The 14,484-nt window shown below is 44.7% G+C and overlaps 1 protein-coding gene across 1 annotated transcript in view; it reads right to left on the bottom strand.

Annotated features, from left to right (window-relative positions):
* The window catches only part of LOC120052235 (zinc finger protein 827-like), a 117,358-nt gene that overhangs the window by 53,784 nt on the left and 49,090 nt on the right, over positions 1 to 14,484 (bottom strand). Inside the window, exon 6 of the mRNA XM_038999058.1 lies at positions 1,079 to 1,324. Coding sequence (XP_038854986.1) covers positions 1,079 to 1,324 — 246 coding nt within the window. The remainder of the gene's footprint in view (positions 1 to 1,078; positions 1,325 to 14,484) is intronic.

Here is a 14,484-nt window from a genome sequence, read left to right as displayed (position 1 = left end):
GTAATTATGACATAACATTGAAGGTTGTGCAATATAACAGGAATATTTAGACTGATGGATGCCACCCGTTAGATAAAATATGGAACGGTTCCGTATTTCACTGAAAGAATAAATGTTTTGTTTTCGAGATGATAGTTTCCGGATTCGACCATATTAATGACCTAAGGCTCGTATTTCTGTGTGTTATTATCTTATAATCAAGTCTATGATTTTATAGAGCAGTCTGAGCGATGGTGGGCACCAGCAGGCTCGTAAGCATTCATTCAAACAGCACTTTCGTGCGTTTTGCCAGCAGCTCTGCTGTTTATGAATTCAAGCCTATCAACTCCCGAGATTAGGTTGGTGTAACCGATGTGAAATGGCTAGCTAGTTAGCAGGGTGTGCGCTAATAGCGTTTCAAACGTCACTCGCTCTGAGACTTGGAGTAGTTGTTCCCCTTGCTCTGCATGGGTAACGCTGCTTCGAGGGTGGCTGTTGTCGATGTGTTCCTGGTTCGAGCCCAGGTAGGAGCGAGGAGAGGGACGGAAGCTATACTTGTTACACTGGCAATACTAAAGTGCCTATAAGAACATCCAATAGTCAAAGGTATATGAAATACAAATGGTAGAGAGAGAAATAGTCCTATAATAACTACAACCTAAAACTTCTTACCTGGGAATATTGAAGAATCATGTTAAAAAGGAACCACCAGCTTTCATATGTTCTCATGTTCTGAGCAAGGAACTTAAATGTTAGCTTTCTTACATGGCACATATTGCACTTTTACTTTCTTCTCCAACACTTTGTTTTTGCATTATTTAAACCAAATTGAACATGTTTCATTATTTATTTGAGGCTAAATTGATTTTATTGATGTATTATATTTAGTTAAGATAAGTGTTATATTCAGTATTGTTGTAATTGTCATTATTACAAATAAATTGTAAATGTTTATTTTTAAAAATTGGCCGATTAAATCGGTATCGGCTTTAATCGGCATAATCGGTCGACCTCTAGTGTACATGTGTGTGTATGTTTGAGAGATTGTGTGTGTCGTATGTGTGTGTGTGTGTTGTGTATCATAGAGAACATTGCGCACCTGAGAGTTGGAAGAGGAGCTCGGAGGCCATTTTCACCGATATGTCCTGGGAGAAGAGGTCTTGCTTCTGGGGGCGGGACAACGCCTCAGGGAGGCTGGCCATTGGCTCACTCTTCTCACAAGGCCCTAAAGTGCTGAAGGCCAGCAGGTGAGAAGAGGGCGGGGCCGGGCCGCTGGCCGGGTCCACCTCCATAGGTTCTGCCTTCACCGTCATCTTCTGGTAGTGGGCGGCGTCCTTGTTGCTTTCTGGGGTAGGGGATTGGATGAGAGGGACAGTGAGTGACAGGGTTGAATCTATGCGTTCCTGTGACAACTCCTATCTACACTGAGTACACCAAACATTAGGAACACCTCCCTAATATTGAGTTGGGACCCCCTTTGCCCTCAGAACAGCCTCAATTCGTCAGGGCATGGACTCTACAAGGTGTCGAAAGCGTTCCACAGGGATGCTGACTCCAATGCTTCCCACAGTTGTGTTAAGTTGGCTGGATGTCCTTTGGGTGGGGGACCAATCTTGATAAACACGGGAATAAGGGATCATGGCTTTAACCTGGATTCACCTAGTCAGTCTATGTCATGGAAAGAGCAGGTGTCAATGTGTATATATATTGACACCTGCTCTTTCCATGACATAGACTGACTAGGTGAATCCAGGTTAAAGCCATGATCCCTTATTCCCGTATATATATATATATATATATATATTAGTGAGGGAAGTCATTTGCCTTATAGTTTGAGAAAAGCCAGTTGTTTAATCCAAAAGGTTATAATATATTTATACTGCATACAACTCTACTGGCTTTCCTCAAAGCTGACTAGTAAGTGGATTTGATTCCCGGTAATGTCCTAATCTCTGCATTTTACAGATGATGCATGGATGTGTCTCATTCTCAAAATATAGATAGCTAAGTTCATTTATCATACAAACCCTACATAGACTTCATACTACCTCATGGATGTTCAAAGAGAAATAACCTTAAAAAACTTTGTTAATGCCTTTAACATATACCCCGAGGACATTCTGTACATTTAATCAGACACAGACAAGATCTCTCATTCCATTCATACTTCAATCTCCATCCATCAGGAGCACTCTAAACTCTGGACTGTCCTCGCTCAACCTCTTCGAAATAATACGGGTCTGAATCCAAATGGAAATGGTTGGAATTCCAAACATGTTTAATAAAGCCTGGACCATAACATCCGTGGATATTGTTATGTAGGGCTAGAGGGCATCACCATGTCACACACTGGCTCAGGGAGCTAGTACAGGGTCACTGGGGGGGGGGGGGGGGGGGGGGTGATATAAATACAGTTGAAGTCGTAAGTTTACATACACCTTAGCCAAATGCATTTAAACTCAGTTTTTCACAATTCCTGACATTTAATTCTAGTAAAAATTCCCTGTCTTAGGTCAGTTAGGATCACCACTTTATTTTAAGAATGTGAAATGACAGAATAATAGTAGAGAGAATGATTTATTTCAGCTTTTATTTCGTTCATCACATTCCCAGTGGGTCAGAAGTTTACATACACTCAATTAGTATTTGGTAGCATTGCCTTTAAATTGTTTAACTTGGGTCAAACGTTTCAGGTAGACTTCCACAAGCTTCCCACAATAAGTTGGGTGAATTTTGGCCCATTCCTCCTGACAGAACTGGTGTAACTGAGTCAGGTTTGTAGGCCTCCTTGCTCGCACCCGCTTTTTCAGTTCTGCCTACAAATGTTCTATAGGATTGAGGTCAGGGCTTTGTGATGGCCACTCCAATACCTTAACTTTGTTGTCCTTAAGCCATATTGCCACAAATTTGGAAGTATGTTTGGGGTCATTGTCCATTTGGAAGACCCATTTGCGACCAAGCTTTAACTCCCTGACTGATGTCTTGAGATGTTGCTTCAATATATCCACATCATTTTCGTTCCTCATGATGCCATCTATTTTGTGAAGTGCACCAGTCCCTCCTGCAGCAAAGCACCCCCACAACATGATGCTGCCACCCCCTGTGCTTCACGGTTGGGATGGTGTTCTTCGTCTTGCAAGCATCCCCCTTTTTCCTCCAAACATAACGATGGTCATTATGGCCAAACAGTTCTATTTTTGTTTCATCAGACCAGAGGACATTTCTCCAAAAAGTACGATCTTTGTCCCCATGTGCAGTTGCAAACCGTAGTCTTGCTTTTTTATGGCGGTTTTGGAGCAGTGGCTTCTTCCTTGCTGAGCGGCATTTCAGGTTATGTCGATATAGAACTAGTTATACTGTGGATATAGATACTTTTGAACCTGTTTCCTCCAGCATCTTCACAAGGTCCTTTGCTGTTGTTATGGGACTGATTTGCACTTTTCGCACCAAAGTGCGTTCATCTCTAGGAGACAGAACGCGCCTCCTTCCTGAGCGGTATGACGGCTGCGTGTTCCCATGGTGTTTATACTTGCGTACTATTGTTTGTACAGATGAACGTGGTGCATTTGGAAATTGCTCCCAAGGATGAACCAGACTTGTGGAGGTCTACAGTTTTTTTTCTGAGGTCTTGGCTGATTTCTTTTGATTTTACCATGATGTCAAGCAAGGAGGCACTGAGTTTGAAGGTAGGCCTTGAAATACATCCACAGGTACACACACCTCGAATTTACTCAAATTATGTCAATTTGCCTATCAGAAGCTTCTAAATCAATTACATAATTTTCTGGAATTTTCCAAGCTGTTTAAAGGCACAGTCAACTTAGTGTATGTAAACTTTGTGATTTGTGATACAGTGAATTATAAGTGAAATAATCTGTCTGTAAACAATTGATGGAAAAATTACTTGTGTCATGCATAAAGTACATGTCCTAACCGACTTGCCAAAACTATAGTTTGTTAACAAGACATTTGTGGAGTGGTTGAAAAACCGAGTTTTAAATGACTCCAACTTAAGTGTATGTAAACTTCCAAATTCCAACTGTATATATATATGGCTCACAGAAGCACACAAAATACAGGAAAGGGGATAGTGTATGGTGTGTGTGTGTGTGTGTGTGTGGCTCAGTGAAGCACACAAAACAGAAAATATGCTACCACCATTAAATATGAAACAGTACAACAGTAACCTCATTCCAGCGCTATGGGCATTTTGAAGAGGGGGGGTGTTATGATGTTGTGAACTCAAACGCTTCCTTGAAAACCTTTTGCTTCAGCTGCCGTCAAACAAAATAACACTTCTGATTCAACAGCGGTCGTTGTCTTTTCATATCTAGTTTCTCGTAAATCAGGGCATCTCTTAGGAGATTAGAAAAATCGGGGTTGAAATAAAACAACAACGTTGGTTAGAGAATCCCTAACGGAGGAAAAACCTTCCCGTAACCTCCCCCCAACCTCCCCATCGCTCTGGTTATCAGACAGTGTTCAAGAGGTTAGCCAAATAGCAGACGCTAAAAATAGTCCCGGTGGCCGGCAGTACACGGCATCAGGATCTCTGAGGTAACAGATTTTGACTGTCTCGTCCAGGTTGTGTGTGTGTGTAAGCGAGTGTGTAAGTGTGTGTGTGATGAGGAGCAGCAGGGAGCTCCAGCCATGCTGACACGGCTGCTCATGGTGATTATGGATATATGAAATTGGGCCAGTAGCGAGGGGGGAAGAGGTGGGAGGGGGAGGTCAGTAGTACAGGAGAGAGATGGGAGAGAGATAGATGGAAGGGGGAGAGAGAAAGAGTGAGAGAGGGGGGAAGGAGGGAGGGGTGAGAGGGTAGGCTGAGGTCAGCAGTGTAGGAGAAAGAGAGTGATAGATGGAGAGAGGCAGGGTAGGGTGAGGAGGCAGCGAGGCAGTAGTAACCCAGTGATGACCCTGCCCTTTCTGTGACCTCTCCTCTCCTGGATGGCTGAGCCTGGGAGGGGCGAGGCTAGTCACCGTTGTCTGAACCCGGCCTACATTGTGTGTATGTGGCGAGGTGCACGCCTGAGTGGTGCGTTTACATTCAGAGTTGAAAGTGTGTGTGAGTGCGCCAGTATGTGTGTGTGCATCAAATCAAATTGTATTTGCCACATGCTTCATAAACAACAGGTGTGGACCAACAGTGAAATGCTTACCCAGGTGCATGCTAGAGCACCAGTGTGTGTGTACAGTGTGTGTGTGTGTGTGCGGTCGGCCCAGTGTGCCTGTGTGTTTACATGATGTATGTGTGCGCGTCCATCTGAGTGCGTTCTCTTTCCGGACCCGGGTTTCGGGGGCGGTGGTAGCCTAGCCGACCCCACGTCACCCCCCCGTCTGGAGACACAACTGACAACCATCGGCCGACTAATCCCTTAATCAGGTGCCCAGAGCCTGGCAAGAGCAGAGCGGTCGTGGAGGAGGGGGGGGGGTAGAGAGCACTGCGAGGCCGGGGTCAACCAAGGGACAGGCAGTCTCACGCACGCTCCCGCCTGGGGTTCACCACCCCTGCCATCAGGGGCTGAGCAGACTGCTGAGCGCCACACACACACACACACACACACACACACACACACACACACACACACACACACACACACACACACACACACACACACACACACACACACACACACACACACACACACACACACACGAAGCGAGAGAGAGCTGGGATAAGCACACTTGCGTCACAGCTGAGATTCATTGAGCGGTCAGACGGTCACACACACAAACATTTTGCCCACACACACACGCTCAGAAAGTAGATACACACACTCTCAGTGAAAACACATCAAAGTAGGGGGTCTAAGTGGTCTTTTTTTGTGTCAAATTGCGTGGCCTTCACTTGCCTATCTAGCACAAGAAAACACACACTACACACGGCACTGTATGTCCAGGGTTATGACATTATGTTCTGGTGCCATAAAAAGATGAATCCTGTTCCTAAGTGTGTGTGTGTGTGTGTGTGTGTGTGTGTGTGTGTGTGTGTGTGTGTGTGTGTATCGTCCCCTCTAGTGTAGGAGCAGTGGAACACTACACCAGTTCACCTCTAACAGCAAGTAGAGGGGTTGTGACCTGATAACTCCCACTACCTCTGTACTGTAGTGTAGAATCTCTCACTTGCACAGCTCTGACTGATCATATACGGTGTTGTATGGTACCATACACTGTAATGCTCTCAATGTACACTAACCTGATTCAGTTTATCAACCAGATATTTATTAGAAGCAGGTGCACTAGATTAGGGTTGGAGTGAAAACCTACAGGAAGGTATCTCTCCAGGAACAGGTTTGGAAAACCCTGGTCTAATGTATAGATATCACGTTAACTTGACTTTGTCATATACCTTATCCGCTCAATGTATGACACAGGTAGGTTATACATAGTCCAATGTATATTATGTTGACATTGTGTGGATTGTGTTCAGGCTACATGCTAATATATTCTGTATCTTTAGAGACAGCCATATGCTATCTAGTATACTGTAATCTCTCTATATCAGGTTAATATTAACACACTGTACATATCACATTTTATCGGACAAATACATGTCTGCTTTAACTTGACAATGCATTATTCATTTTTGAGACGGAGTGAAAATGACTGCACTGCTCTGTTTCGCTGTTCACCTTTGACCTTCGGTGTCTGCTCCAATCAAAACGTACAGCCAGTCTGACTGTGTACGTGTACGTAGATGAGGAGAGGACTAGCAGTAAAGCCCTACAGCTAACAGCCAGAGAGCCACGCCATTACCGATTCAACACATGTAAAGCTATCTTATCATTCTGCGAGGTATACCTTTGATGCATCGACAGAGGGGGAATAGAGAGATGAGCTGGGAGAGACACATGGATGCCGTGAGGGAGGAAGAGAGGATGAGAGGAAAGGATTAAAAAAAGGAGGAGAGTGCCAGGGAGAGGAACACCCTGAGGGTGAGAGAGAAGGAAGAAAGATGAGTGAGCTAGAGAAGGAGACGGATACGAGGAGGAGTCATAAGATGACATCCTCTCTCCTCATCCCCTCGCTCTCCCTCTCTGGTCGACCTGCTCAGAAAGGGGTGAAGAGTTCAGCTGCTTCAAAAGGATGCAGTGGTGGAAGACAACATGTCAGCTGGGGAGCGAAACAGCAGCAGCAGCAGCCTAGCCTGCAGCAGACAGAGACTGATCTTAGACCAGTTACCTCTTATTCAGCCGGGAGCGGGAGGGGTGATACTGCTGCTACATCTGTTCCCAGATCTGCTGGTAGTGTAGCGTTCAATAATTCAGTACAATGATGATGCAACACTTGCACTGAGACTAATGGAGAGTGGTGTGTTTGTTACAGAGAGAGAGGGGGGTGGGTGGGGGGGGTTCAAAGACCCAATAGCCCACTAAGGGGATGAGTGTCTAAAGATATCAGTGCCACTATAAGACTAGATCTACCAGGGAGGGAGGAAATGAAGGAGAAAGGGAGGGAGGAGGGCACAGAGAGGGCACGGACAGGGCACTGAGGCAGAGTGGAACAGGCTTAGCATCAGGATACAGCAGTGCAGTGGTGATGAAATGAAACGGCAGGGTCATGTCCTCCCACCCACCACTTGGGCTACATTAACATGAATTCCTACACTTCATAAATCCAATCAATTATTGTTATGCAGTACGTGTGGACAATTGATTGTCAGTGTACGGTTTAAACTACACTGAAACAAAATAAACGGAACATGCAACAATTTCAACGATTTTTACTGAGTTACAGTTCATTTAAGGAAATCAGTCCACTGAAATAAATTCATTAGGTCCTAATCGATGGATTTCACATGACTGGGCAGGGGCACAGCCATGGGTCGGGCCTGGAAGGGCATGGGCCCACCCACTTGGGAGCCAGGCTCACTGACTGGGGAGCCAGGCAAAGTCAATCAGAATGAGTTTTTCCCCACAAAAGGGTTTTATTACAGACAGAAACACTTCTCAGTTGCACCAGCTGTCCGGGTGGCTGGTCGCACCTGCGTAATGATCATAATGTTTAATCAGCTTCTTGATAATCCATCCACCTGACAGGTGGCATATCTTGGCAAAGGAGAAATACTCACTAACAGGGATGTAAACCAATTTGTGCACAAACTTTGAGAGAAATAAGCTTTTTGTGCATATGGAACATTTCTGGGATCTTTTATTTCAGCTCATGAAACCAACATTTTTCATGTTGGGTTTATATTTTTGTTCAGTATGTATGGATGTATGGATGTATATATACTTACATATACACACACACATACATACATACAGTTGAAGTCGGAAGTTTACATACACTTTAGTTTGGAGTCATTAAAACTTGTTTTTCAACCTCTCCACAAATGTCTTGTTAACAAACTATAGTTTTGGCAAGTCGGTTAGGACATCTACAGTCGTGGCCAAAAGTTTTGAGAATGACACAAATATTAATTTTCACAAAGTCTGCTGCCTCAGTGTCTTTAGATATTTTTGTCAGATGTAATTATACTTCAGTATTCCATAGTAACAAGTATTTCATAAGTGTCAAAGGCTTTTATTGGCAATTACATGAAGTTGATGGAAAGAGTCGATATTTGCAGTGTTGACCCTTCTTTTTCAAGACCTCTGCAATCCGCCCTGGCATGCTGTCAATTAACTTCTGGGCCACATCCTGACTGATGCCAGCCCATTCTTGCATAATCAATGCTTGGAGTTTGTCAGAATTTGTGGGTTTTTGTCCACCCGCCTCTTGAGGATTGACAACAAGTTCTCAATGGGATTAAGGTCTGGGGAGTTTCCTGGCCATGGCCCCAAAATATAGATGTTTTGTTCCCCGAGCCACTTCGTTAACACTTTTGCCTTATGGCAAGGTGCTCCATCATGCTGGAAAAGGCATTGTTCGTCACCAAACTGTTCCTGGATGGTTAGGGGGAGTTGCTCTCGGAGGATGTGTTGGTACCATTCTTTATTCATGGCTGTGTTCTTAGGCAAAATGGCGAGTGAGCCCACTCCCTTGGCTGAGAAGCAACCTCACACATGAATGTTCTCAGGATGCTTTACTGTTGGTATGACACAGGACTGATGGTCGTGCTCACCTTGTCTTCTCCGCTTTTTTCCAGATGCCCCAAACAATCGGAAAGGGGATTCATCAGAGAAAATGACTTTACCCCAGTCCTCAGCAGTCCAATCCCTGTACCTTTTGCAGAATATCAGTCTGTCCCTGATGTTTTTCCTGGAGAGAAGTGGCTTCTTTGCTACCCTTCTTGACACCAGGCCATCCTCCAAAAGTCTTTGCCTCACTGTGCGTGCAGATGCACTCACACCTGCCTGCTGCCATTCCTGATCAAGCTCTGTACTGGTGGTGCCCCGATCCCGCAGCTGAATCAACTTTAGGAGACGGTCCTGCTGCTTCCTGAACTTTCTTGGGCGCCCTGAAGCCTTCTTCGCAACAATTGAACCACTCTCCTTGAAGTTCTTGATGATCCGATAAATGGCTGATTTAGGTGCAATCTTACTGGCAGCAATATCCTTGCCTGTGAGGCCCTTTTTGTGCAAAGCAATGATGACGACACGTGTTTCCTTGCAGGTAACCATGGTTGACAGAGGAAGAACAATGATTCCAATCACCACCCTCCTTTTGAAGCTTCCAGTCTGTTATTCTAACTCAATCAGCATGACAGAGTGATCTCCACCCTTGTCCTCGTCAACACTCACACCTGTGTTAACGAGAGAATCACTGACATGATGTCAGCTGGTCCTTTTGTGGCAGGGCTGAAATGCAGTGGAAGGGTTTTTTGGGGATTCAGTTCATTTGCATGGCAAAGAGGGACTTTGTAATTAATTGCTATTCATCTGATCACTCTTCATAACATTCTGGAGTATATGCAAATTGCCATCATACAAACTGAGGCAGCAGACTGTGAAAATTAATATTTGTGTCATTCTCAAAACTTTTGGCCACGACTGTACTTTGTGCATGACACAAGTAATTTTCCCAACAATTGTTTAGACAGATTATTTCACTTATAATTCACTGTATCACAATTCCAGTGTGTCAGAAGTTTACATACACTAAGTTGACTGTGCCTTTAAAACCTCTTTGGGCTAGGGGGCAGTATTTTCACGTCCGGATGAAAAGTGTGCCCAAAGTAAACTGCCTGATACTCAGGCCTAGAAGCTAGGATATGCATGTTATTAGTAGATTTGGATAGTTTCTAAAATGTTTGAATAATGTCTGTGAGTATAACAGAACTGATTTGGCAGGCGAAATCCCGAGCACAATCCATCCAGGAAAACATTTTTTTGAGCTCAATCTGTTTTCCATTCGTTTTCTATGGCAATCCCTTTTTAATAGAAATATGCTTGAAATTCCTATGGCTTCCACTAGTCAACAGCCTTTAGAAATTGGTTGATGTTTTTCCTTTGAGAAATGAAGAAGTAGCCCTGTTATTTCCATGTGTCACTCCAGATGCACTCTAATGTTTTGGTGCCCACGACCTGGAACGTGTTTCACTTTGTTTTCGTCCGATATTGAGCACAGTATTTCCAGTCTTAAATTTTATTGATTATTTACGTTTTAGGATACATACATTTGGATTAGGAACGTTGTTTGAAATGTTTGGACCAAGTTTACAGGTAACTTATTAGATACTTTGTAGGCATGTTGGGCGAGTTGGACCCGGTGTTTTTCTGAATCAAACGCGCCAAATAAATTGACATTTTTTGGGATATAAAGAAGCAATTTATCGAACAAAAAAAAAAGTGTGATGTTTATGGTACATTTTGGAGTGCCAACAGAAGAAAATCTTCAAAAGGTAAGGCATGAATTATATCGTTATTTCTGACTTTTGTGTAGCACCTGCCTGGTTGAAATCTGATTTTCATATGTTGGTATGCTGGGCGCTGTCCTCAGATAATCGCATGGTCTGCTTTCGACGTAAAGCCTTTTTGAAATCTGACACTGTGGTTAGATTAACACGAAGTTAATCTTTAAACCGATAACACTTGTATGCTTTATGAATTCTTATGAGTATTTCTGTTTTTGAATTTGTCGCGTTACAATTTCACTCGGTGTTGTCAAATCGATCCCGCTAAAGGGATTGGCGCGCGAAGGTTTTAAACAGCTTGGAAAATTCCCAAAAATTATGTCATGGCTTTAGAAGCTTCTGATAGGCTAATTTACATAATTTGAATCAATTGGAGGTGTACCTGTGGATGTATTTCAAGGCCTACCTTCAAACTCAGTGCCTCTTTGCTTGACATCATGGGAAAAGAAAAACAGCCCATAAAATGCAAATGAATTACTTAAAAATCATACAATGTGATTTTCTGGATTTTTGTTTAGATTGCGTCTCTCACAGTTGAAGTGTACCTATGATAAAAATTACAGACCTCTACATGCTTTGTAAGTAGGAAAACCTGCAAAATCGGCAGTGTATCAAATACTTGTTCTCCCTACTGTGTATGTATACACACACACACACACACACACACACACACACACACACACACACACACACACACACACACACACACACACAAGCTATGGAATCATGTAGTAACCAAAAAAGTGTTAAACAAATCAAAATATATTTTATATTTGAGATTCTTCAAAGTAGCCACCCTTTGCCTTGATGACAGCTTTGCACACTCTTGGCATTCTCTCAACCAACTTAACCTGGAATGCCTTTCCCAGTGAAAGTTACGCCCCTGCTTTTTCCTATTCTGGTCTGTATATGCGTGTGAGAGTGTATCCTCTAGTCCAATCACTTTGACAACACGTCATCAGGTTCTACTACAGCCCACATCACTTTAACCACACGACCCCAACTGGGACGCCATGTCAGGTACACTCGTCTTAATTAGCAAGGTAATGACCTTGGGCGCTGAGGGTGATGAAAGACGAAACGGAGGGGGATATATTGGGACGGAAATAGGTTCACTGCTAGGAGAAGGGTGTGATTTCACACCCATGGTGGGGGGTAGGGGGGAGATGGAACCAGGGACAGTGGGTGGCAGGGACATCATCACCCACACTTTGCCAGCCTGCCTGCCTGTGACAAAGGGTATCACTCAAGGCACTGTACCCCCCCATACCCCCCATCCTCCCAGTCCCCTGATGTCCTTCTGTACCCTCTATACCAGTACCCATCTGCTAACAGGCACTAGCAGGCGTTAGCCAGCAGCGCCGGGGACTGTTTAGCCCTACTGTAATTAGCCCCTAGACGCTAACCGTGCTAACAGCATGTTTTAAAACAGATGTGGGGGGTGGAGACAGGACGCTACCGCCACCACCGTCATTTGATAAGGAGAGAGAGAGAAAGAGCGAAAAAGAGAGAGAAACAGAAGTGACCTAGTTAAAGCAGTGATGCGACACATTACAGTTCACAATGGCCAGTTTTGATGCCAGTCCTCCTTGCTCTCCTGATGGTTGTCTTGGTCAACTGAAAATGAGCTAGTCCGGTCATTTAATTACATCTAGCCTATTCCATATTAGTGGGTTTAAGGCGGAGCCTCTCCGGTAACAATCCATTTAACCGATCTATTGTAAGATCTCCAGTTTTTTTTCTAATCTGTGCTCAATCGCACCCATGTGACTTTCTTTCAGCCAACAGCGTGCCTCCCTGCGCCGGAGTTGACCTCGGCAAGGGGTCAGAGGTGACGGAGTAGACGCCCTTGGAACCTCGTGGCCGTGTGACGCAGATGACTCATATGGAGTTGACCTTCCCCTTGGCCTCTCCCCCCCCTCCTCCTCCCCCGTTCCTCTCTCTAACCTCAAGGCCGTCTGACTGAGGGGCCAGACTCACTATCACAGCCATCACACAAGACAACCTTCTCTCCTACTCCCTCAGACGACCCCGCTGCTGTTGTCATGACAATGGACGACGGCACTACTCTCTCTACTAAGCTCCGGGGGGGGGTGAGCACAATGAAAGATATTTGAAGTATTAAAGCTAGAATCCTTAATTTTTCTCGGCGCATGCTGCTAAATTACAAAGGCTAACAGGCTAACTGGCCAATGTTAAACTACACTGACAGGCTAACGGCTTGGGCTCTGAATGCTAGCGGAGGCTAAAGGAGGATGTGGTGGTGTGGTGAGCATGTCAGCCCAGAGGTGGGGAATGATGAGGTGAGGAAACAGAACAAAGGACAAGCAGCAGTAGTGGAGGAATCACTCAGACTTCCCACCTCCTCTCTCTCTCACACTCACCATCTCTGTCGCGCACACACACAGACACACACGAAATGTATAGTGTGTGTGTGTGGTGTAATGTAGTGTATAGTGTAGCAGCGCTCCCAGGCAGTGACTATGACTCACTGTAGACACAGGGTGACCCAGAGAGAACAAGAGAACAGAACACTGGCAGCTGGTGTGTGAGGGTACAGGATGAGATGAGGGGCATTGGAGCTGAGAGATCACTGTACTGTTATCAACTGCTGTGTTACACTACACACCCCACGGCAAACACACACACACACACACACACACAGTACTGTTCCCTCGGAGCATGGAATTACATGAAATCAAGAGATCACCCACCCACCACCAACACCTACAGCACACACAACCTACAAGCTACACACAGACACACACTTAAACCAATTAGACACTTGATTAGCGGAGAGACACACTCAGCTCTCACACTGTGGACAAACACATACGCTTGATCTGTGCCACACACTTGACCATACTTTCAGCTGAAAATAAAATAAGCAGATAGGCTACACTTTCGTGATAACACACTGTAATTGCCTACTGTAATTACGTAGCAGCGAATAACATGAAACATGCTAAATCTAGCACACGGTCCAGAACAGGGTGTTCTTTTCAGTCCTTCCATCCTTTCACTATCTCTGTCTCATATAGTCGAGGGTGAGAGGGGCCTCTCGTATGACATAACCTGTACTGCAGCAGAAATAACAGAGAACATGCTAAAACTAGAAGACGGTTTAGGACAGGGTGTACTTTCTTCCCTCCGTCATCTCTGTTTTCATAGAGAGGGGCGAGGGTGAGAGGTGGCCAGGTTTGAGGTTCACTGTAGCGCACCGTTGGAGATGGACCCAGCAGCCATCGATTGGTTTGTTTCGGACGGGGGACCGCAGGACGGGAAAAGGATATTGACTGAACAACATGAAAAATAATTGACCCTTCTGCCCATCTTCCACCCAAAAAACTTGGGAGGAGGAGGAGGGAAAGAGAGAGAACAGAAACCGGGGGAGAGAGAAAAATAAAAACAGAAGGAAGTGGAGAGGAAGACGCAGGAGGGAGAGAAAGAGAACAGAGGTGTTGAGAGAGGACTTTGACCTGGATATTACCATGGGAGGACACAAAGGCTTTGGTGCCAAAATAGAGAGCTTTGAGTCTCAGTGTAAGAGATATAAATATTTGACAGTACAATGGTTTTCACCTGTACTGGGCCTCACCTTTGACAACGGTTCCATTTTACTTCTCTATATACAATGCTTTTACCCATGTCATTACATGGCAGGGACCTGGGTCACCTTTGACCTCTCTATGGATTCATTCCTA

Source organism: Salvelinus namaycush, chromosome 8, assembly GCF_016432855.1.
Source record: "Salvelinus namaycush isolate Seneca chromosome 8, SaNama_1.0, whole genome shotgun sequence".
Taxonomy (NCBI): domain Eukaryota; kingdom Metazoa; phylum Chordata; class Actinopteri; order Salmoniformes; family Salmonidae; genus Salvelinus; species Salvelinus namaycush.
The sequence above is the reverse complement of the archived record's forward strand: the minus strand, read 5'-3'. Positions and strand labels throughout refer to the sequence as shown.